At 49.2% G+C, this 22,012-nt stretch overlaps 1 protein-coding gene across 7 annotated transcripts in view; it reads right to left on the reverse strand.

The window, feature by feature from the left end:
- phf1 (PHD finger protein 1) overlaps positions 1-22,012 on the reverse strand; it is a 68,333-nt gene that overhangs the window by 11,560 nt on the left and 34,761 nt on the right. For all 7 annotated transcript variants that reach the window (XM_063048253.1, XM_063048246.1, XM_063048250.1 and 4 more), the window contains 5 exons: positions 16,637-16,705; positions 12,467-12,590; positions 10,321-10,388; positions 6,134-6,283; positions 2,788-2,911 (listed from right to left, as the gene is read on the reverse strand). In XM_063048253.1, coding sequence (XP_062904323.1) covers positions 2,788-2,911; positions 6,134-6,283; positions 10,321-10,388; positions 12,467-12,590; positions 16,637-16,705 — 535 coding nt within the window. The remainder of the gene's footprint in view (positions 1-2,787; positions 2,912-6,133; positions 6,284-10,320; positions 10,389-12,466; positions 12,591-16,636; positions 16,706-22,012) is intronic.

Here is a 22,012-nt window from a genome sequence, read left to right on the forward strand (position 1 = left end):
GTGGGATCAGTTTGGGCACGATAGCAAAAGCGGCTTTGTCTTACAGACAAGGAGTGAGTTCGGACTCCGATCATCACAGGAGGACTGGTCAGACGTAGAGAAGGGGAAGTAGAATTCAACGTGGAGAAGTGTGTGGCACTGCACACTGTCCTCTGAGGAGGCAGGAGAGGAAATGCTGAGTAAATGACACGGAGGGGCAGGGGGATTTCAACACAGGGAAACATCTGATCTGTGCCAAACCATTAATCTGCCTCGTCCCATCGACCTGCACCCGGACTATACCTCTCCATACCCCTACCATCCACATCTATCCAAATTTCTCTTCCATGTTGAAATTGACCCTGCATCCACCACTTGTGCTGGAAGCTCATTCCACACTCTAATCACCCTCTGAGTGAAGTTGTTCCACCTTCTGTTCCCTTTAAACATTTCAACTTTCACCCTTAACACATGACCTCTAGTTGGAGTCTCACCAAACCTCGATGGAAAAAGCCTGCTTGCATTTACCTTATCTTTATCTCTCATAATATTGTACACCCTTATGAAGGTTCCAGGGAAAAAAGTCCTAACCTTTCCAACTTTTCCCTCTAATTCATCATGAAGTACTGACAACATCCCTGTAAATTTTCTCTGCGCTATTTCAATCTTAGTTACATCTTCCCTGTAGCTAGGTGACCAAATACTCCAAATTAGGCCTCACAAACGTCTTATACCATTTCAACATAACATCCCAACCCCTGAATTCAATACGTTGATTTATGAGGCCAATGTGCCAAAAGCTCTCTTTACGAACCTACCTAACAGTAACACCCCCTTCTAGGAATTATGGATTCCGTATTCCCTGACTTCTCTGTTCTACCACACTACTCAGTGCTTTACTGCTCACTATGTAAGATCTACCCTGGCTGGTTCTCTGAAAGTGTAGCACTTCACACTTGTCTGCATTAAATTCCATCTTCCATTTCTCAGCCCATTTTTGTAGCTGGTTGAGATCTGCTGCAAGTTTTGATAGTCTTCCTTGTTGTCCACTACACCCCGAATCTTGGTGTCATCCATAAATTTGCTGATCCAGTTTACCACATCATCATCCAGATTGTTAATATAGATGACAAACAACAACAGACCCAGCACTGATCCCTGTGGGACATCACTATTCACAGGCCTTCAGTCAGAGGCAACCACCTACAACCACTCTCTTAGCTTCTCCTGCAAAGCCAATATCTAATCCAATACACTACCTCATCATGAATGCCAAACGACAGAACCTTTCTTGACCAACCTCCTGTGCGGAACCTTGTCAAACGTCTTGCTAAAGTCCATGTAGACAACTTTCACCGCCTTTTCTTCACCAATTTTTGCTCTTACTATATTTGTAGAAGTCCTTAGGATTCTCTTTCACCTTGTTTGCTGGAGCAAACCCATGCCTTCTTTTAACCCTCCTGATTTCCTCAAGTGTTCTCTTGCATCTCTTACACTTCTCAAGTAACTCATTTGTTCCTGCCTGTGATGCCTCGCTTTCATTTTCTTAACCAATATTTCTCAAAAACAAAGGTTCCCTAAAACTGTTATCCTTGCCAATTAATCTAACAGGAACGTACAAACTCTGCAGTCTCAAAATTTCACTTCTGAAGGCATCTCACTTACCAAGTACTCTTTGTCAAAAAAACAAGCTGTTCCAATCCACACTTGCCAGACCCATTCTGATACCATCAACATTGACCCTGTTTCCCTTTCAGGAGTGTGGAGGGAAGCAGAGGGAGAATAAAGAAACTTCTCCACAGCCAGCGAATGTAGAAGGTTTGGGTCTGGCTGCCCAACAAGGCAGTGGAGGCAAAGAGTCCATCTGAGAAACTCGCCTCTCCTCCTTTGACTCTCTTCTCACTGTCTCGGTAAAGCACCTGGCATAATCAAAGAAAGCAGGTACTACCAGGCTCAGGACAGCTCCTCCCCGACTGTGATCAGATTCTTGAATGGTCCTCTTGTATCATAAAATGGATTCTTGATAACACTATCTACCTCATTATGAATTTGCACTTTATCGTTTACCTGTACTGTACTTTTTTCGGTAGCTTTTGCATTTTATTCCACAATTGTTATTGTTTTATCCTGTTATACCTCAATGCACTGTGTAATGATGTGATCTGTATGAGCAGTATCCAAGACAGGCTTCTCATACTACACGTGACAATCAAAAACAAAAGCCATTAAGACACGGAATAGTCTATGGACTGACAGCTCAGGAGAGAGATGAGCCAAAATACATTTTTATCCCTCTCAACACACTGGGTTCTCATGCCAGAGTTCTGGCTTATGATTCTATTATGTGAGAGGCTCGAGGGGCTGAGTGGCCTTATCCTGTTCCTAAATATTTGTGTCTTTTTTCCACATGGATGCTCTCCAACCCCACAACTCACTCTTCCCATCCCCACCATCCACAATGCTTGGTCTCGTGTACCTGCCCCTCTCCTCACCTCCACCATCATTTACCCTTTTCCACCTCACCTCCCTTGTAACCTCCGTAACTCCTCACCCCCCCCCACAACCATATCGCTGGGTGTTCTATCCCGATCCCAGCCTCTCTCCTCATCTCCATCTCCCTTCCTTCCCACTTTATGTCCCAAACACCCTCGTGACCTCCACTACTCTCCCACTACCCCCACATCCCTATTGCTGGGTGTTCTATCCTGTTCCCAGCCTCTCTCATCTCACATCCACCCAATATGAGCTCTGTGCAGGACCTCGTGTCCCTGCCTCTCTCCTCAGTCCTGACCACCCCACCGCAAGTACCTGAGTGATGGCTTTTTGCAGCAGGCGTCGAGCTTTCCTCGTCTTCAGGGCGTACAGGTCCTGAGGGTCTCTCCGCCGCAAAGGTCTTCTCACCTTTGGTTTCTTTAGCCCTTCAAGTACAGACCTGGACGAGACAGGTAATGAGGTCGGAGTGTACGGGGAGGGGGGTGAGGCCGGAGTGTACGGGGAGGGGAGTGGGGTCGGAGAGGACGGGAGGGGTGTGAGGTCGGAGAGGACGGGGGGGGTGAGGTCGGAGAGGACGGGAGAGGAGAGGGGTCGGAGAGGACGGGAGAGGAGAGGGGTCGGAGAGGACGGGAGGGGAGAGGGGTCGGAGAGGACGGGAGGGGAGAGGGGTCGGAGAGGACGGGAGGGGAGAGGGGTCGGAGAGGACGGGAGGGGAGAGGGGTCGGAGAGGACGGGAGGGGAGAGGGGTCGGAGAGGACGGGAGGGGAGTGGGGTCGGAGTGAATGGAGGGGAGTGGGGTCGGAGTGAACGGGGAGGGGAGTGGGGTCGGAGTGAACGGGGAGGGGAGTGGGGTCGAAGAGAACGGAGGGGAGTGGGGTTGGAGTGAATGGGGAGGGGAGTGGGATCGGAGCGAACGGAGGGGAGTGGGGTCGGAGCGAACGGAGGGGAGTGGGATCGGAGCGAACGGAGGGGAGTGGGGTCGGAGTGAACGGGGAGGGGAGTGGGGTCGGAGAGGACGGGGAGGGAAGTGGGGTCGGAGAGGACGGGGAGGGGAGTGGGGTCGGAGTGAATGGAGGGGAGTAGGGTTGGAGTGAACGGGGAGGGGAGTGGGGTCGGAGAGAACGGAGGGGAGTGGGGTCGGAGAGATCGGAGGGGAGTGAGGTGGGAGTGATGGGGGGAGTGAGGTCAGAGAGAATGGGGAGGGGAGTGGGGTCGGAGAGATGAGGGGGGAGTGAGGTCGGAGAAAACGTGGAGGGGAGTGAGGTTGGAGAGAACGGGGAGGGGAGTAAGGTCGGAGAGGATGGGGAGGAGAGTGAGGTCGGAGAGGACGGGGAGGGGAGTGGGGTCGGAGAGGACGGGGAGGGGAGTGGGGTCGGAGAGGACGGGGAGGGGAGTGGGATCGGAGAGAATGGGGAGGGGAGTGGGGTCAGAGAGATGAGGGGGGAGTGAGGTCGGAGTGATGGGGGGAGTGAGGTCGGAGAGAACGGGGAGGGGAGTGGGGTCGGAAAGATAAGTGGGGGGAGTGAGGTCAGAGAGGACGGGGAGGGGAGTGGGGTCGGAGTCAACGGGGAGAGGAGTGGGGTCGGAGAGAGTGAACGGGGAGAGGAGTGGGGTCGGAGAGGACGAGGAGGGGAGTGGGGTCGGAGTGAATGGGGAGGGGAGTGGGGTCAGAGAGGACGGGGAGGGGAATGGGGTCAGAGAGGACGGGGAGGGGAGTGGGGTCGGAGTGAACGGGGAGGGGAGTGGGATCGGAGAGAACGGGGAGGGGAGTGGGGTCGGAGAGATGAGGGGGAAGTGAGGTCGGAGTGAAGGGGGGAGTGAGGTCGGAGTGATGGGGGAGTGAGGTCGGAGAGAACGGGGAGGGGAGTGGGGTCGGAGAGATGAGTGGGGGGAGTGAGGTCGGAGAGAACGGGGAGGGGAGTGAGGTCGGAGAGGACGGGGAGGGGAGTGGGGTCGGACTGAACGGGGAGGGGAGTGGGGTCGGAGAGGACGGGGAGGGGAGTGGGGTCGGAGAGAACGGGGAGGGGAGTGGGGTCGGAGAGATGAGGGGGGAGTGAGGTCGAAGTGATGGGGGGAGTGAGGTCGAAGTGATGGGGGGAGTGAGGTCGAAGTGATGGGGGAGTGAGGTTGGAGTGATGGGGGGATTGAGGTCAGAGAGAACGGGGAGGGGAGTGGGGTCGGAGAGATGAGGGGGGGAGTGAGGTCGGAGAGATGAGGGGGGAGTGAGGTCGGAGAGATGAGGGGGGAGTGAGGTCGGAGAGATGAGAGGGGAGTGAGGTCGGAGAGATGGGGGGAGTGAGGTCGGATTGATGAGGGGGGAGTGAGGTCGGATTGATGAGGAGGGGAGTGAGATCGGAGAGAACGGGGAGGGGAGCGGGGTCGGAGAGATGAGGGGGGAGTGAGGTCGGAGTGATGAGGGGGGAGTGAGGTCAGAGTGATGGGGGCAGTGAGGTCAGAGAGATGAGGGGGGAGTGAGGTCGGAATGATGAGGAGGGGAGTGAGGTCGGAGTGATGAGGAGGGGAGTGAGCTCGAGTGAACGGAGAGCAGTGAGGTGGAGAGAACGGAGGAAAGTGAGGTGGAGAGAACGGAGGAAAGTGAGGTGGGAGAGAACGGAGGAAAGTGAGGTGGGAGAGAACGGAGGGAAGTGAGGTCGGAGAGAACAGAGGGGAGTGAAGTTGGAGTGATGGACCTTCCCGTCACCTCGACCTCTCTCCCCCTCCCCGTCACCCCGACCTCGTTCCCCCTTCCCGTCACCCCATCGTTCCCCTGTTCTCTCTGACCTCGTTCCCCTCCCCATCACCCCGACCTCGTTCCACCTCCCCGTCACCCCAATCTCTCTCTCCCTCCGTCACCCCGACCTCTCTCCCTCTCCCCCGACCTCGGTCCCCCTTTCCTGTCACCCTGACATCGTTCACCCACCCCGTCACCCTGACCTCCCTCCCCCGACCTCATTCCCTCTTTCCTATCACCCCATCTTTCACCCACCCCATCACCCCGACCTCTCTCCCCTCGTCACCCCAACCTCGTTCCCCTTTCCAGTCACCCCGACCTCATTCCCCCTCCCCGTCACCCCGACCTCACTCCCCTCCGTTCTCTCCGACCTCGTTCCCCTCCCCGTCACCCCGACCTCTCTCCCCTCCCCGTCACCTCGACCTCTCTCCCTTCCCCGTCACCCCGATCTCTCTCCCCTTCCCCGTCACCCCGACCTCTCTCCCCTTCCCCGTCACCCCAGCATCGTTTCTCCCCGTCACCCTGACATCATTTCTCCCCGTCACCCCGACCTCACTCCCCTTCCCTGTCACCCTGATCTTGTTACCCCTACCTGTCACTCCAATCTTGCTCCTTTCTCTGTCATCGCGACCTCCCAGGTCCCTGCAATTCCACAGGCCGCAACCCCCTGTGCTACAGCACAGCTGCCTGATGGACTGGTGACCGTGGCGTGGAGAGGTAACTGAGGCCAAAGGTCGATGCGAGCTGGGGATGGGTATGGATGATGGGTGGAGGATGGTGCAGGGTGGGAGGATGAAGGGAGATGGCTCTTGCCCTCCACCACCTTCACTACTGGAAGGAGGTGAGTACCCTGAGGCAGCATACTGTAAGGGTCTGGGTGGGTGATGCAGCAATGAGGAGCAGGGAGGGGGGAGCCCAGTGGACACCAACCTGGTGGGGGGTCGGGACGGACTGAGCAGAGGCAGTGACAACTTGCTGGACATCTCTTGTAGACAGGCAGCGGGGGGTGGTGGAGGGGGGAGGCGCTCCTGCAGGCCGAAGATACACTTCTTCTTCTTAATTTCCTTCCCTGACACGAACCTGGGGAGAGAGGCAGAGTGTCAGGAACAGCTAGAGAGAGTGGGGGAGGAGGGGAGAGGTGGAGGGTCAGGAATAACTAGAGAGAGTGGGGGAGGAGGGGAGAGGTGGAGGGTCAGGAATAACTAGAGAGAGTGGGGGAGGAGGGGAAAGGTGGAGGAGAGATGGAGGGTCAGGAACAACTAGAGAGAGTGGAGGAGGAGGGGAGGAGGGGAGAGGTGAAGGGTCAGGAAGAACCAGAGAGAGTGGAGGAGGGGAGAGGGGGGAAAGGTGGAGGGTCAGGAACAACCAGAGAGCGTGTGGGAGGAGGGGTACTGTACATTCCCAAACCAAAGGCCATGGATGAACCACAAGGTACGTTATCTGCTGAAGGCTGGATCTGTGGCATTCAAGTCATTCAACCCAGGCCTATACCAGAAAACCAAGTATGATTTGCTGAGGGCTATTTCAAAGGCAAAGAGACAAATTGAACAAGGTTGGAGGCGACATCGGATGCACGGCAAATCTGGCAGGGTCTGCAAGACATTACTTCCTACAAATCGAAACCCAATAGCATGAATGGCAGCAATGCTTCACTACCAGATGAAAGCATCGCCTTCTATGCATGCTTTGAAAGGGAGAACACAACTACAGCTGTGAAGACCCCTGCTGTACCTGATGACCCTGTGATCTCTATCTCAGAGGCCAATGTTAGACTGTCTTTAAAGAGAGTGAAACCTCGCCAAGCGGAAGGTCCTGATGGAGTATCTGGTAAGGCTCTGAAAACCTGTGCCAACCAACTAGCAGGAGTATTCAAGGACATTTTCAACCTCTCATTGCAACGGGCAAAAAGGCAACAATTATACCAGTGCCTAAGAATAATGTGGGCTGCCTTAATGACTATCACCTGGTAGCATTCACATCTACAGTGATGAAATGCTTTGAGAGGTTGGTCATGACTAGACTGAACTCCTGCCTCAGCAAGGACCTGGACCCATTGCAATTGCCTATCGCCACAATAGGTCAACGGCAGATGCGATTTCAGAGGCTCTCCACGTGGCTTTAGACCACCTAGACAACACAAACACCTACATCAGGATGCTGTTCATTGACTATAGCTCAGCATTTAATACCACCATTCCCATAATCCTGATTGAGAAATTGCAGAACCTGGGCCTCTGTACCTCCCTCTGCAATTGGATCGTCGACTTCCTAACTGGAAGATCACAATCTGTACCAATTGGTGAGAACATATCCTCCTCGCTGACGATCAACACTGGTGCACCTCAGGGGTGTTTGTCAGCCCACTGATCTACTCCCGATAAACCCATGAGTGTGGCTAGGCATAGCTCAAATAAATTGCTGACAATACAACTATTTTTGGTAGAATCTCAGGTGGTGACGAGAGGGTGTACAGGAGTGAGATATGCCAACATGTGGAGTGGTACCGCAGCAACAACCTAGCACTCAATGTAAGAGGAAAGAGCTGATTGTGAACTTTAGGAAGGGTAAGATGAAGGAACACATACCAATCCTCATAGACGGATCAGAAGTGGAGAGAGTGAGCAGCTTCAAGTTCCTGCATGTCAAGATCTCTGAGGATCTAACCTGGTCCCAATATATCAATGTAGTTATAAAGAAGGCAAGACAGTGGCTATACTTTATTAGGAGTTTGAAGAGGTTTGGCATGACAACAAATACACTCAAAAACTTCTGTAGTTGTACTGTGGAGAGCATTCTGACAGGCTGCATCACTGTCTGGTATGGAGGGGCTACTGCACAGGATTGAAAGAAGTTGCAGAGGGTTGTAACTTTAGTCGGCTCCATCTTGGGTACTAGCCTACAAAGTACCCAGGACATTTTCATGGAGCAGTGGCTCAGAAAGGCAGTGTCCATTATTAAGGACCCCCAGCACCCAGGCCATGCCCTTTTCTCACTGTTACCATCTGGTAGGAGGTACAGAAGCCTGAAGGCACACACCCAGCGATTCAGGAACAGCTTCTTCCCCTCTGCCATCCAATTCCCAAACTGGCATTTAATCTTTGGACAGTAACTCACTTTTTTTAATGTACAGTATTTCTGCTTTTGCACATTTTAAAAATCTATTCAATACATACATAATCGATTTACTTGTTTATTTATTATTATTATTATTCTTTTTTTCTCTGCTAGATTATGTTTTGCATTGAACTGCTGACAATTAACAAATTTCACGTCACATGCCGGTGATAATAAACCTGATTCTGACTCTGAGGTGCAGGAACAACCAGAAAGAGTGGCGGGAGGGGGGGAGGAGGGGAGAGGGGGGAGAGGCAGAAGGTCAAGAACAACTAGAGATAGTTCCGGTGGGGGGGGGTGAGAGGGGGGAGGAGATGGTGGAGGATGTCAGAAACAACTGGGGTTGCGAAGGGAGAGGTAAGTGAGGGTGTCAGGCACAACCAGAGAATGGGGGGGAGAAGAGGGGACATGCAGGGAATGAAGTAAAGAAGGTGTCAGAAACAAACAGAGACAGGGAAAAGGGAGGGGGAAGGAAGGAGTGGGGGAGAGGGGGGAGGGGGGAGAAGCGCCCTCGTGAGGTGAAGGGGAATGGATAGAATTTCAGTGTGGGGAGTGCTGGAAGAAGGGAGAGAGAGAGTGTGCACAGGAGAGGGGTGGGGGATGTGGGGGAAAAGAAAGTGAATGCGGAGCGTGAGGTGAAAGGGGAGAGAGAGTGAGAGGAAGAGGGAGAGGGTAATGGAAGAGAGTGAGGGAGAGAGGAGAGAGAGAGAAAGACAAAGATGGAGGGAAAGGGAGCAAGAGACAGAGAGAGAGAAAACTATATAATAAACAGACAATGAGTTAGTGCGGCCGGTGATGGGGGATTGTGAGTTAGTGCGGCTGGTGATGGGGGATTGTGAGTTAGTGCAGCCGGCAATGGGGGATTATGAGTTAGTGCGGCCAGTAATGGGGGATTGTGAGTTAGTGCGGCCGGTAATGGGGGATTGTGAGTTAGTGCGGCCGGCGATGGGGGTTTGTGGGTTCGTGCGGCCGGCGATGGGGGATTGTGGGTTCGTGCGGCCGGCGATGGGGGATTGTGGGTTCGTGCGGCCGGCAATGGGGGATTGTGAGTTCGTGCGGCCGGCAATGGGGGATTGTGAGTTAGTGCGGCCGGTAATGGGGGATTGTGAGTTAGTGCGGCCGGCAATGGGGGATGGTGAGTTCGTGCAGCCGGCAATGGGGGATTGTGAGTTCGTGCGGCCGGCAATGGGGGATGGTGAGTTAGTGCGGCCGGCAAGGCCAGTAATGGGGGATTGTGAGTTCGTGCGGCCGGCAATGGGGGATTGTGAGTTCGTGCGGCCGGCAAGGCCGGTATTGGGGGATTGTGGGTTCGTGCGGCCGGTGATGAGGGATTGTGAGTTCGTGCGGCCGGTATTGGGGAATTGTGGGTCCGTGCGGCCGGTGATGGGGGATTGTGGGTCCGTGCGGCCGGTGATGGGGGATTGTGGGTCCGTGCGGCCGGTGATGGGGGATTGTGGGTTAGTGCGGCTGGTGATGGGAGATTGTGGGTCCGTGTGGCCGGTAATGGGGGATTGTGAGTCCGTGTGGCCGGCAATGGGGGATTGTGAGTTAGTGCGGCCGGTAATGGGGGATTGTGAGTTAGTGCGGCCGGCAATGGGGGATTGTGAGTTAGTGCGGCCGGCAATGGGGGATTGTGAGTTAGTGCGGCTGGCAATGGGGGATTGTGAGTTAGTGCGGCCGGCAATGGGGGGTTGTGAGTTAGTGCGGCCGGCAATGGGGGATTGTGAGTTAGTGAGGCCGGTAATGGGGGATTGTGAGTTTGTGCGGCCGATAATGGGGGATTGTGAGTTAGTGCGGCTGGTGATGGGGGATTGTGAGTTAGTGTGGCCGGCAATGGGGGATTGTGAGTTAGTGCCGCTGGTAATGGGGGATTATGAGTTAATACGGCTGGTAATGATGGAATATGAGTTTGTGCACCTGGTAATGGTCAGGACACTGCCCTGTGCTACAGTGGAAGCGGTCCTGAACTCCCCACATTTAAATCTGGGTTTTTTTTTCCTCACCTCTCACGATGGCTGTTCAGGGTATTCAGGAGCTGATGGTAGCGTTCAGTCTTCGTGGTGCTGGAGAGCTGGAAACAGATGCCGGGAGGGAGTCAAAAATGGTTCCTTAAGATCACTGTGCAAACCTTTACCCCACTGAACCCACCAGAGAGAGACATGCACCCCTATCAAGGGGCATGGTGAGCTGTTGAAAGCATTCAGTGTCAGCTCTGTGGTGAATTAGCCATTCCCTTCTCCCTCAACAATCCCTCGTGATCGAGGGAGACCTGCTTCCATTCCACTGGCTGACGACAACAGTATGGAATGGGTAGACTCTGATGGAAGGAGGTAATTAGGCTTGAGAGGGTGTAGGAAAGATTCACAAGGATGTAGCCGGAACTGGAGAACCTGAGTTACAAGGAGAAATTGGGCAGGCTAACGGGTGACCTTACAGAGACTTATAAAATCATGAGGGGCAGAAATAAGGTGAATGGTCATCATTTTTTATTTTACAGGCCAGGGGAGTCCAAATGTAAAGGGCATAGGAGTAAGGTGAGAGGGGAAATATTTAAAAGGGGCCAGAGAGGTAACATTTTCATTCAGAGTGTATGGAGAAAGCTGCCAGAGGAAGTGATAGAGAGGGGTACAATTACAACACTTAGACATTTGGATATATATGTGGATAGGAATGGTGGGGATATAGGCCTATCGCAAGCCAGTGGGATTAGATCAGGAGGACACCTTGGTTGGTATGGACGAGTTGGGCTGATGTAGAAGTCTTTGGCTCAATGAGATAAGCCAGGAAGTGTCCGATGGAGTGGTTGGGGCAATGTGAGGTGTGGTAACCCGCTGTTTACCCAGGAACCCTTTCACTCCTGACACACAGCCCTGAATCGCTCCCTGTCCACGATGAGCAGACATGGGACAGAGACTCCCAGCAGTCAGTGAGGAAATGTCACATTTCCTCAAGGATATTTTGAGCAGGTCTTGAACTCCTTCTTCTCTCTGGCTGGTGTTGGATTAGGTCTAAAAAGTCATTTTTCCTGTAGTTTAACTTTCTTTATACTGCTTATATCTTTGTTGAAACACTGTCTGTAAATGTTGAATGGATTTTCAGTAGTTTGTAATAAAGCAGGTCTGTATATTTTGTAGTTTCTTCATACCAGCCTCAATCAAACTGTCTGATAGGCTGTTCTGATCAAAATAATTTTCTTATCTGTCCAGTTTAGCTAGTTTTTGGTTAAAAGGTTGGCCATGAGACAAGGTTCTTTGTTCTTCCTTCGTTTCATTCTTTGCTCTCGCTCTCTCTCTCCCTCCCCTCCTTACTTAAGGTAGAGTGAGTTAGTTACTCTTATTTCTTTGTGTCAAACACCTAGTGGCTGTGTCCATCAGACTGGCACCTCATTCTTGACTCCCAGTGAGCCTTCTGGACAACAGCATCTCCAGACCCAACACCGACTGGTAAACTCCTGCAACAGAGTGTTACCCAGCGGCAACACAGCAGGTCAACATCAGAGGAAAACACTTAACTCCTGGTCACTCTCACTTGCCCTGACCCAGTTAAGTGGGCAGCAGTGATGCCTATACAACGGACACCTAGGCAACTGGCATAACTGATCTGTGCTGTAAAGGGTTTCAACAATTTTAGAACCCACGCCCCTGCTAACCCAGTGTGAGGAATGCGAGGTTATCAGTGACCCCTCGGGCATCTCTATTCTGGTCCCACTCAGTGGGTGACTGTTGTGTGCCAGTGTAGTGGTTAGTTCCATCCCCGTTCGTTCAACTGGCAAGAAAAACACCAAAAGCCAAAGGCCTGTGGAACCCAAGTCCAATGTCATTGTTCAGCTTGGCTCAAGGGCTGGTAACAGTCTGGGTTCATGGAGGTCCCTAAGATTCAGAGGCTGGGAGAAGCAGGAAGAGGGAGATACCAAGAAGTACAGACATAGCTTACGTATCTGAGTTAATGTCTGTATGATTTCAGTCCCACTCCTCCAGAGGACATGTGAGCACCTCTCTGACTGCATCAGAAACAGTTTACTCTTGCATAACCTGCACCCAGCTCTCTGACCACCCCCCCACAGCACCAGACTTCCCTCATTATGTCCTACACACAGCTCTGACCCCCACCTTCCACTCCCCTCAGGAGGGGTACTCTCCTCACACTCACCTCTCCGACGAGCAGGCTGCCCCAGTTCTCGTTGGCAAATGCCAGGATCTCCCGCTCGAAGTCAAAGTACTTCCTCTTGCAGCAGCTGGTGAGGTGGTAGAGGACCAGGTGTGCAATGTCCACCCTGCAGGTTAGAGTGCCCTGGAGTTACTGCTGCCGAATCCACACACCCCAAAGCAACTGCCACAGCAGGCTGTGTCTACTCACCCAGTGCTGATATTCTGGAGAACACAGGAGACTGCAGGAATTAAATCCTAGCTGCTGGACGTGGAGCTCAGTGGGTCAGGCAGCCTCTGTGGAGGCGGAAGGCTGATCAACATTTCACCTGATGAAATGTCGACTACTCTTCTTACCCCTTCAGATGCTGCCTGACCTGCTGTGTTCATCCTGCAGCAGGGATTTTGATCCAATACCCAGTCTCAGATGGGATCCTGCTAATGGGATACGAATCTGCTTCATTTCAATTCTTTTGGGTTTTCCAGTCCCTTTCTATCCCATAATCTGCTTCTAATTTAAAAAAAATCTAAAATAGGCCATTCAGCCCAAAGAACTCCCATCTATCCCATCCCCCACTTGTTTCTGTTACCTGTTCTTTCCCCGCATTCCTGATTCCACCACTCACCCTCACATCAGGGGCAATTTACAACAGCCAATTAACTCTCAGACCCACAGATCTGCTGCCACAAAACAACAAATTTCATTCCTCTGTCAGTGATAATAAACATGATTCTGATTCTGATCTTTGGAATGTGGGAGGACCTGGAGCACCCGGGGGAAACCAATATGGTCAGAAGGAAAGTGGGCGGACTCCACATAGTGACAGAAGTCGGGATCAAACCGGGGCTTTTGGAAGAAAGGAGTTCCCGATCCCAGATTCTGACTCGTTGCTGATCTGCACTAGGGCACTTTCATCTGCATGCTGGTGTTAGTGTTGCGTGGTGCCAGCTGACGTGGTGCCAATGCAACTCTGGACAGGATGCCAAGCTGCAGTGTGCAGCTCCCATCCTTTAGAAAATGGTGAACTTCTTACTCAGTAACCCTAGCAGCAGAGAATCTCTCTCCCCCTCCCCCCACCCACCCCTGGAACAGATGCGTGGATGCATTAGCTGGGGAGTTCTGTGTACTGTTATGGGTGCAGGATTTAAAAAAAAAAGGCCCACATTGCACAAAGAAGGACACTGCCACCAGGGTGTTGTCTCTCACTAAGTCAGCTGTCTCCTTGTACATGGAAACCCAGGGACACAGGAAGACTTAGGAACTGCAGGAAGCCACTTACCCCCGAGGCCAGAGAAACAGTCAGCATTTTGGGTCAAAAATTATCCCGACAAAGCCTCTTCAACCTGAATTGTTAACTCTGTTTCTCTCTCCACAGATGCTGACCTACTGAGTGCTTATATCCTTGGTCTGAAATGCTAATTCTATTTCACTGTTCACAGATGCTGCTGATCTAGTGAGTGTTTATAAATTTAGTCTGAAACACTAATTCTATTTCACTTTCCACAGATACTGCCTGATCTACTGTGTATTTCCAGGATTTTCTGCTTTAATTTTCTGCAGTGTTTTGATTGTCCCTAACCTGAGCCCGCTCAGTTATTCACTGATACCATGACCGTATTCTCTTCCTATTCCTTTAATAGCTTCAGTTCATATAAGTATAAATCTCAGAGTTAAAATGAACAATTGTGATTTGTAGATGAGAATCCCAAACGTTTATATTTCCGATTAGAAATAATCCTAATTTTAAAAGGTCAAGCTCTTATTGTTGGTCAAAAGCTGTTATATAGAAATTATAAAATGCTAGAGATTCTGCAGGTGCTGGAAATCCAGAGTAACACACACAAAATGTTGGAGGAACTCAGCAGGCCAGTCAGGATCTATGGAGAGGATAGGAATCATCTTCTGGGATGATGTAAGTGAACAGGGGTTCAATAAATCTAAATGGCGAATCCCTGCATTTGTTTAATAATTTGCAGCATCCTGTTTGTGCATCATTTAAGTAAAAGTAATGCATTAAAAATGACGATACCAGAGACTGCAGGGGTGGAGTCTGGAGCAACAACCAATCTGATGGAGGAACTCAGCTGGCCAAGCAGCATGAGTGTGAGGAAATGGACAGGCAACATTTTGGGTTGGCACCCTTCATCTGGATGGACAGTCTAGACCTAAAATGTAAACTGTCCGTTTCCTTTCACAGATATAGCCTGACCTACTGAGCTCCTCCAGAATCTTGCACTTTTCTCGTTGCTGCCATCAGAAAGGTGGTACAGGAGTGTCAAGACTCACACCACTAAGTTTAGGAACAGATATCATCTTTTAACCATCAAACTACTGGACCACAGGGGTTTAACTTCCCTCACCCCATCACTGAACTGTTCCCACAACCTATGTGCTCACTTTCAAGGACTCTTCATCTCACGTTCTCGATATTAATTGCTTACACATTTATCATCATTATTTTCTTCTGTTGTATTTGCACAAGTTTGTTGTCTTTTGCATACTAACTGTCCACACTGTTGGGGCAGCCTTTCATTGATTCTATTATGGTTCTTGGATTTATTGAGTATGCCCATAAGAAAACAAATCTCAGGGTTGTAAATGGTGATATAGATGTACTTTGAAAATAAATTTACTTTAAACTTTGTATTAAAATTGATACTGCCTTTGAGGCTACATTTTTCCTTTTATTTTATTTACATTTTTTTTCCCTTTTGTAACTGTATCCTTACTTTATCCACAGTGTTTGGGCAAAAGGTTGTCAGCGTGCCTCTACCTGTGCCAGGAAGTGGGCAGGTGGGGGAGGGGTCAACTGTTGTTCACCTTCAAGGTACACAAGTGTAGGGCTTAAATTATGGAACAACAGCCAGATTTGTGAACCAGTGATCCAGAGATGTCAATTCAAACCCCACCATGGCAGCTAAAGAATTTCAACTCAAAATCAGAATCCGGTAAAATTGTCATTATGAGGTGAAATTTGTTGCTTTGGGAGAGTTACACCAAGTAATGGTTACCATGAAACCACAAATTGTTCCCAAAACACATCTCGTTTTCAAGTGTCCTTCGGGTAGGAATCCTGTCTTCAAAATCAACTAAAATCCCAAACACGAGAAAATCCGCAAATGCTGGAGGAATTCTGCAGGTCCTGATGAAGGGCCTCAGCCCGAAGCATCGACTGTTTATTCATTTCCACAGAGGCTGCCTGACCTGCTGAGTTCCTCCAGCATTTTGTGTGTTTTGCCTTCAAAAACAGCTACTTCCCTTCAACTGCTTGGTTCTTGATCGAAAGCAGCACAACACTAGTTTAGAAACAACATGACCACATTGTACTAAAACTGGCTTTTGTTTTGTGTTCTTTCTTCTATAACTGATGCTTACATTTCTCTTGTAAATGCTGTTTATATGACGCTACGTGCCTGTGATCTGCTGCTGGTTTTTCAATGCACCTGCGCATATGGACATACATTCAACACTCTCCATTCCCAGTCTTCCCTGTATGTGAGTCCAGCGATCTGGCCAATTCTCAATTGACTCCTCAGTTTAGGGGCAATTAGGGGTGAACAACAAATGCCGGCATTGTTGATGTTGTCCACATCCCATGGAGTAATAAACCTCTATTAACATGGCTATGAACTCTACACTGCTATTGTTTGACAATCAGAATCTGGTATATTATCACAGACGTACATTGTGCAATGTGTTGTTTTGTGGCAGCAGGACAGTATAATACATTAAAAATACTACAATTTACAATAAAAAATATATTTTCAACATACTGGTGGTGGAGGGGAAGAAGCTGTTTTGGGAACAGTTCCTTCCCCACTACCATCTCAGATTTCTGAATAGACAATGAGTCCGTATACAATCCCTCGCTATTTTTTTCTCTTTTTGCACTACTGAATCAAATTATAAATGTCTTATAATAATCTAGTTTTTTTTATTATGTATTGCAATGTACTGCTACTGCAAATCAACAAGTTTCAAGATGTACGCCAACGATATTAAACCTGATTCTGATATACAAAATTAAGTAATTAGTGCAAAAGGAGAGCAGGTAAAAGTGAGGTGGCGTTCATCGGTTCATTGTCCATTCAGAAATCTGATAAGGGGTGAAGGTACTTCAGTAAAAGGGAAATGCCACCTCCAACTTCCCAAAAACATTAATACTCCACTTACCAGTCTAGGGGTAGTCGCTTCACATACTCTGGTCCACCTGTGCAGACACTGCACAAAAATAGGTAAAACCTACAAATTAAACAAATTAACCAGTTTTCAGTCCACTGCAAATCATTTCTTCCGAATTTTAACAAATTATATTCAATTATTAGACCGCCATGGCGTGTCGTGATGGTGGACAAGGGCTAGGAAGTGGAGGGTGTGGAGCAGCAGCCTGTACAGATACCTCCTACTTGCATCCCTGGATGGGATTGTGGGTGTCGAGGAGAGACAGTCCCTGCCCTGGGAGTGTGTAACGGGACAGTGTAGAGGGAGCTTTACTCTGTGTCTGATGCATTATGCCCCTGCCTTGGAAATCTGTGATGGGACAACGTAGAGGGAAATTCACTCTGTGTTTAACCCGTGATGTCCCTGCCCTGGGATTGTGTGATGGAAGTGTATATAGGGAGTTTTACTCCATGTCTAACCATTGATGTCCCTGCTCTGGGATTGTGCAATGGGACAGTGTATAGAGGAGTTTTACTCTGTACTGTGACACTATGGCATCATAGCGGTTAGCGTTACACTACCACAGCACCAGTGATCAATGACCAGGGTTCAATTCCTGCCCGTGTCTGTAATTAATCCCTCACACATTCCAAAGGTGTATGCTTAGGGTTTGAATTGTAAGCAGGATATGTTGCTGCCAGTATTACGGCAACACTTGCTGACTACCCAGCACAATTCCAGCTGACTTAATTTGCTGTAAGCAACATCTTTCACTGCCTTGATGTAAATGTGACAAATAAATTTTATCTTAAATCTTTAACTTTAAACCTGTGCTGTTCCTGTTCTGGGAGTGCGTGAGGAGTCACTACAAACAGAGATGCACTTTGTTCCTGATCCTGGGAGTGTGTGATGGGACAGTGTAGAGGGAGATTTACTCTGTGTCTGACCCTGGGCGTTTGTGATGGGATGGTGCAGTGGAGGCTTCACTCTGTGTCTGACCCTGGGTGTTTGTGATGGGATGGTGCAGTGGAGGCTTCACTCTGTGTCCGACCCTGGGTGTTTGTGATGGGATGGTGCAGTGGAGGCTTCACTCTGTGTCTGACCCTGGGTGTTTGTGATGGGATGGTGCAGTGGAAGCTTCACTCTGCATCTACCCTATCCTAGTTGCATCACCTCCTAGAAAAGGTAGTGGATACAGCCCAGTCCCATCACGGGTAAAGCCCTCCTCACCACTGAGCACATCTACGTGAAGTGTTGTCGCAAGGACCTCATCAGGGTCCCCCAGCACCCAGCACATGCTCTCTTCTCACTGCTGCCATCAAATAGGTGGTACAGGAGCCTCATGGCTCACACCACTAGATTCAGGAGCAGTTATTACATCTCAACCATTAGGCTCCTGAACTTTCACTCACTCCGTCACTGAAATGCTCCCAAAACCAATAGGCTCACTTTCAAGGACTCTTCATCTCATGTTCTCAATATTTATTGCTTATTTATTTACTATTATTTCTTTCATTCTGTATTTACCCAGCTTGTTGTCTTTTGCACACAGGTTAAACGCCCACTTTGGTGCAGTCTTTCATTGATTCTATTGTGGTTATTATTCTATTTCGGATTTACTGAGAATGCCCACAAGAAAATGAATTTCAGGCCTGTATATGGTGACATATATGTACTCTGATAATAAGTTTACTTTGAATTTTGTATAGAATAAACCATGTTACCTGCATCTGGATTCTCAAAAGTAGCTCACCACGGACTGTTTAAAATTACTAAAAGGAAAACAAGTTACAGAACTATCTTTAACTCAAAACTAATCGAGGCTAGTTCTGGCATGGAACTCATCCAGGAATTAATGGCAGAGATAGACCAGAGGGGCAGTTCTCTGAAGCCCAACAACTCTGCGTTACTTATGAGTCTCCTGCTGTTACTTCTGAGAGCTGCATTCCACTTGCATTCAGACCTGTTACCGTGCAGAGGAGAATGCTGCACAAACTTAAACCATACCGCATAACTCAAAGCAACTGAATCGACACGATGCTGCATTCTAGCCACCAAGTTCACACTCAACTGATCTGGTGCCAGTTTTGTGCACTGTGACTCTGGTTCTTATAAATTTCAGTTAACGAGCCCATCCTACTTATTCAGCATTCAGACACAGCTGAGCTGCAGCAGAGAAATTTGTTCAGCAGCAAGTGGATTGAAGCATTAATCCATGCAATTATTGCTTGCCTCTCCACTTTCCTTTACACAATAACAATCACCCCACTGGCACATGGACTCATTTCCTGTAGTTCCTGTTTATTCAGTGGGCTGAGGACAACGACAGCACACAGTGTACCTGGTGCTTGTGTAATAATTTATTCAGCAGGATAAGGAAGTGGTAGGAGCGGGTCTGGGGCCGGATGGCTTGGTGGCTGTTAACAGGGATAAGCTGTGTGGTAGGGGTGCGTGTTGGGACAGTGTGGAAGGAGCTGTTTTTTAATAAAATACAAAATATCTTTATTACAGATTCAGTGCTTTATATACAAACCAGTGACTAACACAATTACTTCACTACATATAGATAATACACATTAAACTAAAATGTTTCCATTTCTGTCAATGATGGCAATAACCCCCCACAAAGCCCGACGGTCCTGGAACGCCTCTATGGTCACCATGGACTGCGCGTGTTCCTTCTCAATATTTACCTGGGCATAAACATATGCCTTAAACATTGCTCGACAGTCTGCCCAGGCAGATCTTCCCACCACCCGTTTCCAAGTCCCACAGATGGCTGATTTCACTAGCCCCAGGAGCAAGCTGACAAGGACATCCTCATCCCTCCTTTCTGGATGACAGTATATAAATAGGATGGGGCTAAAATGCAACCAGGTGAGAAGTAGTTCACGCAGATACGCAAAAAGGGGCTGCAGCCTCACATGCTCCATATACATGTGATACATGGTCTCCTCCAGCCCGCAGAAGTGACATGCGACTGGGAGATCCATGTACAAACTAAAGAACTTATTGCAGGGCACTGCTCTATGCAGCAGCCTCCACCCCAGATCTACCAGGAGCATGGGAAGAACTCCCTCGTAAAGGGACTTCAGTTGAGGACCTCCCTCACTTCCAGGTGGAAAGACTGACGGCCATGGCGTGTGGGGACGGTGGACAAGGGCTAGGAACTGGAGGGTGTGGAGCAGCAGCCCATACAGGTATCTCCTACATGCATCCCTGAATGGGACTGTGGGTGTCGAAGAGAGACGGCTCAAGTTGTGTGGACTCAGCTCTCGGATAAGACTGCGGGGCCTGAGCCCGACGAGCAGCTCAGCCTGAGTCGTTCCACACACCTGAGCCGCACTGACATCTGTTGAGGTAGGGAGCTTCTCGGGAGAGTGTGACGGGACAGTGTGGAAGGAGCTTCACTCTGTACCTTATCTGCGCCCTAGGAGCCTATGATGGGTTAGAGTGGAGGGAACATTACTCTATGTCGACTAATGGTGGTAGAAGATTGGTTGACCGGCAGGAGGCAAAGACTGGGAATAAACAGGACCTTCTCTTGAGTTCTGCAGGCGTTAATGTTGGGACCACTTCTTTTCACATTATACTTCAATGGTCTGGATGACAGAATTGATCTCTTTGTGGCCAAGTTTGTGGAGAATACAAAGATAGGTGTAGGGGTAGGTAGTGTTGAAGAAACAAGGAGTCTGCAGAAAAATTCAGATCGGAAGAATGGGCAAAGATGTGACAGATAGAATATAGTGTTGAAAGACAAAACAGATGATTGCATACTTCAGGAAGGCGCAAGTCAAGCACTCTCCAATGCACATCAATAGCTCTGCCTTTGAGAGAGTAAAGATCACAAAGTTCCTTGGTGTTCACATAATGAACAATCTAACCTGGACCCTCAGCACCCCCTCATTAGTCAAGAAGGCACAGCAGCATCTACACTTTCTGAAGAGATTGAGGACTGCAAGGCTCCCTGTTCCCATTCTAAAAACTTTCAACAGGAGCACCATCGAGAGTGTCTGGTCTGCCTGAATCATTGTGTGGTACAGAACTTGCAAGGCATTGAAGACCCTACAGGATAGTAACAACTACTGGGAGGATCACCAGGGTCTCCCTCCCCCTATTTGTGACAGTTATCAGAAGTGCTGCATACAAAGATTGTAACATTGTTGAGGATCCCTACCACCCATCCTACAATCTCTTTGACCCACTACCATGAAGAATGAAGTACAGGAACATCAGAACTGGAACCTCCAGATTGGGTAACAGCTTCTTCTCTTAGGCTGTGAGACCAATGAGTGCCCTGCCATTGGCAAGATCTCGTCACTCAATCAGTGAGCTTATTACCGTTCTGTTACTGCTTATCTGTGCTGTGCACTACTTGCACTTTGCGTTTTAATTTATTGCGGTAATATTTTGTGTTATGCGCTGTGAGTGATATATGTCTTGTGGGCATATGGTGGTGCAGAGGAACATTATTTCATTTAGTTGTATATATGTACCATCAGATGACAATATACTTGAACCTGAACTCCGACACTGTATACATGGACTTTGACAGAAGAAATAAAGGAGTAGGCTATTTTCTAAATGGTGAAAAAATTCAGAAATCAGCAGTGCAAACGGACTTGGAGGTCCTCACGCAAGGTTCCCTAAAGGTCAACATGCATTCTGAGTCAATGGTAAGGAAGGCAAATGAAATGCTGGCATTCATTTTGCGAGGACTAAAAAATAACAGCAAGGATATAATGCTGAGGCTTTATTAGACATTTTCGTCAGATTGTACTTGGAGTACAGAACAACACACACAAAATGCTGGAGGAACTCAGCAGGCCAGGCAGCATCTAGGAAAAAGAGTACACTCGATGTTTTGGGCTGAAACCCTTCGGCAGTACTGAGAGCAGTTTTGGGGAAGTCTAAGAAAAGATGTGCTGGCATTGGAGAGGGTCCAGAGAAGTTTCAAGAAGATGATTCCGGGAGTGAAAAGGTACAAGTAACATTTGATGCTCTGGGCCTTTTCTTGCTGGAGTTTAGATGAATGAGGTGGGATCTCATTGAAACCTGTTGCATACTGAAAGGCCTAGAGTTCATGTGCAGAGGATGTTTCCTATAGTGGGGAATTTAGAACCCGAAGGCACAACCTCAGAATAGCGAGACATCCCTTTAGAACAGAGGTGACAAGGAATTTCTTTAACTAAGATGGTGAATCTGTTGAATTCATTGGCTGTGAAGGCCAAGGCATTGGGTAAATTTACAGCAGAGTTTGACAGCTTCTTTATTAGTAAGGGCGCCAAAGGTTATGGGGAAAGGGCAGGAAAATGGGGTTGTGAGGGATAATAAAATCAGCCATGATGGAGCAGACGCGATGGTCCAAATAGCCTAATTCTGCTTCTA

Source organism: Mobula hypostoma, chromosome 5, assembly GCF_963921235.1.
Source record: "Mobula hypostoma chromosome 5, sMobHyp1.1, whole genome shotgun sequence".
Classification (NCBI taxonomy): Eukaryota; Metazoa; Chordata; class Chondrichthyes; order Myliobatiformes; family Myliobatidae; genus Mobula; species Mobula hypostoma.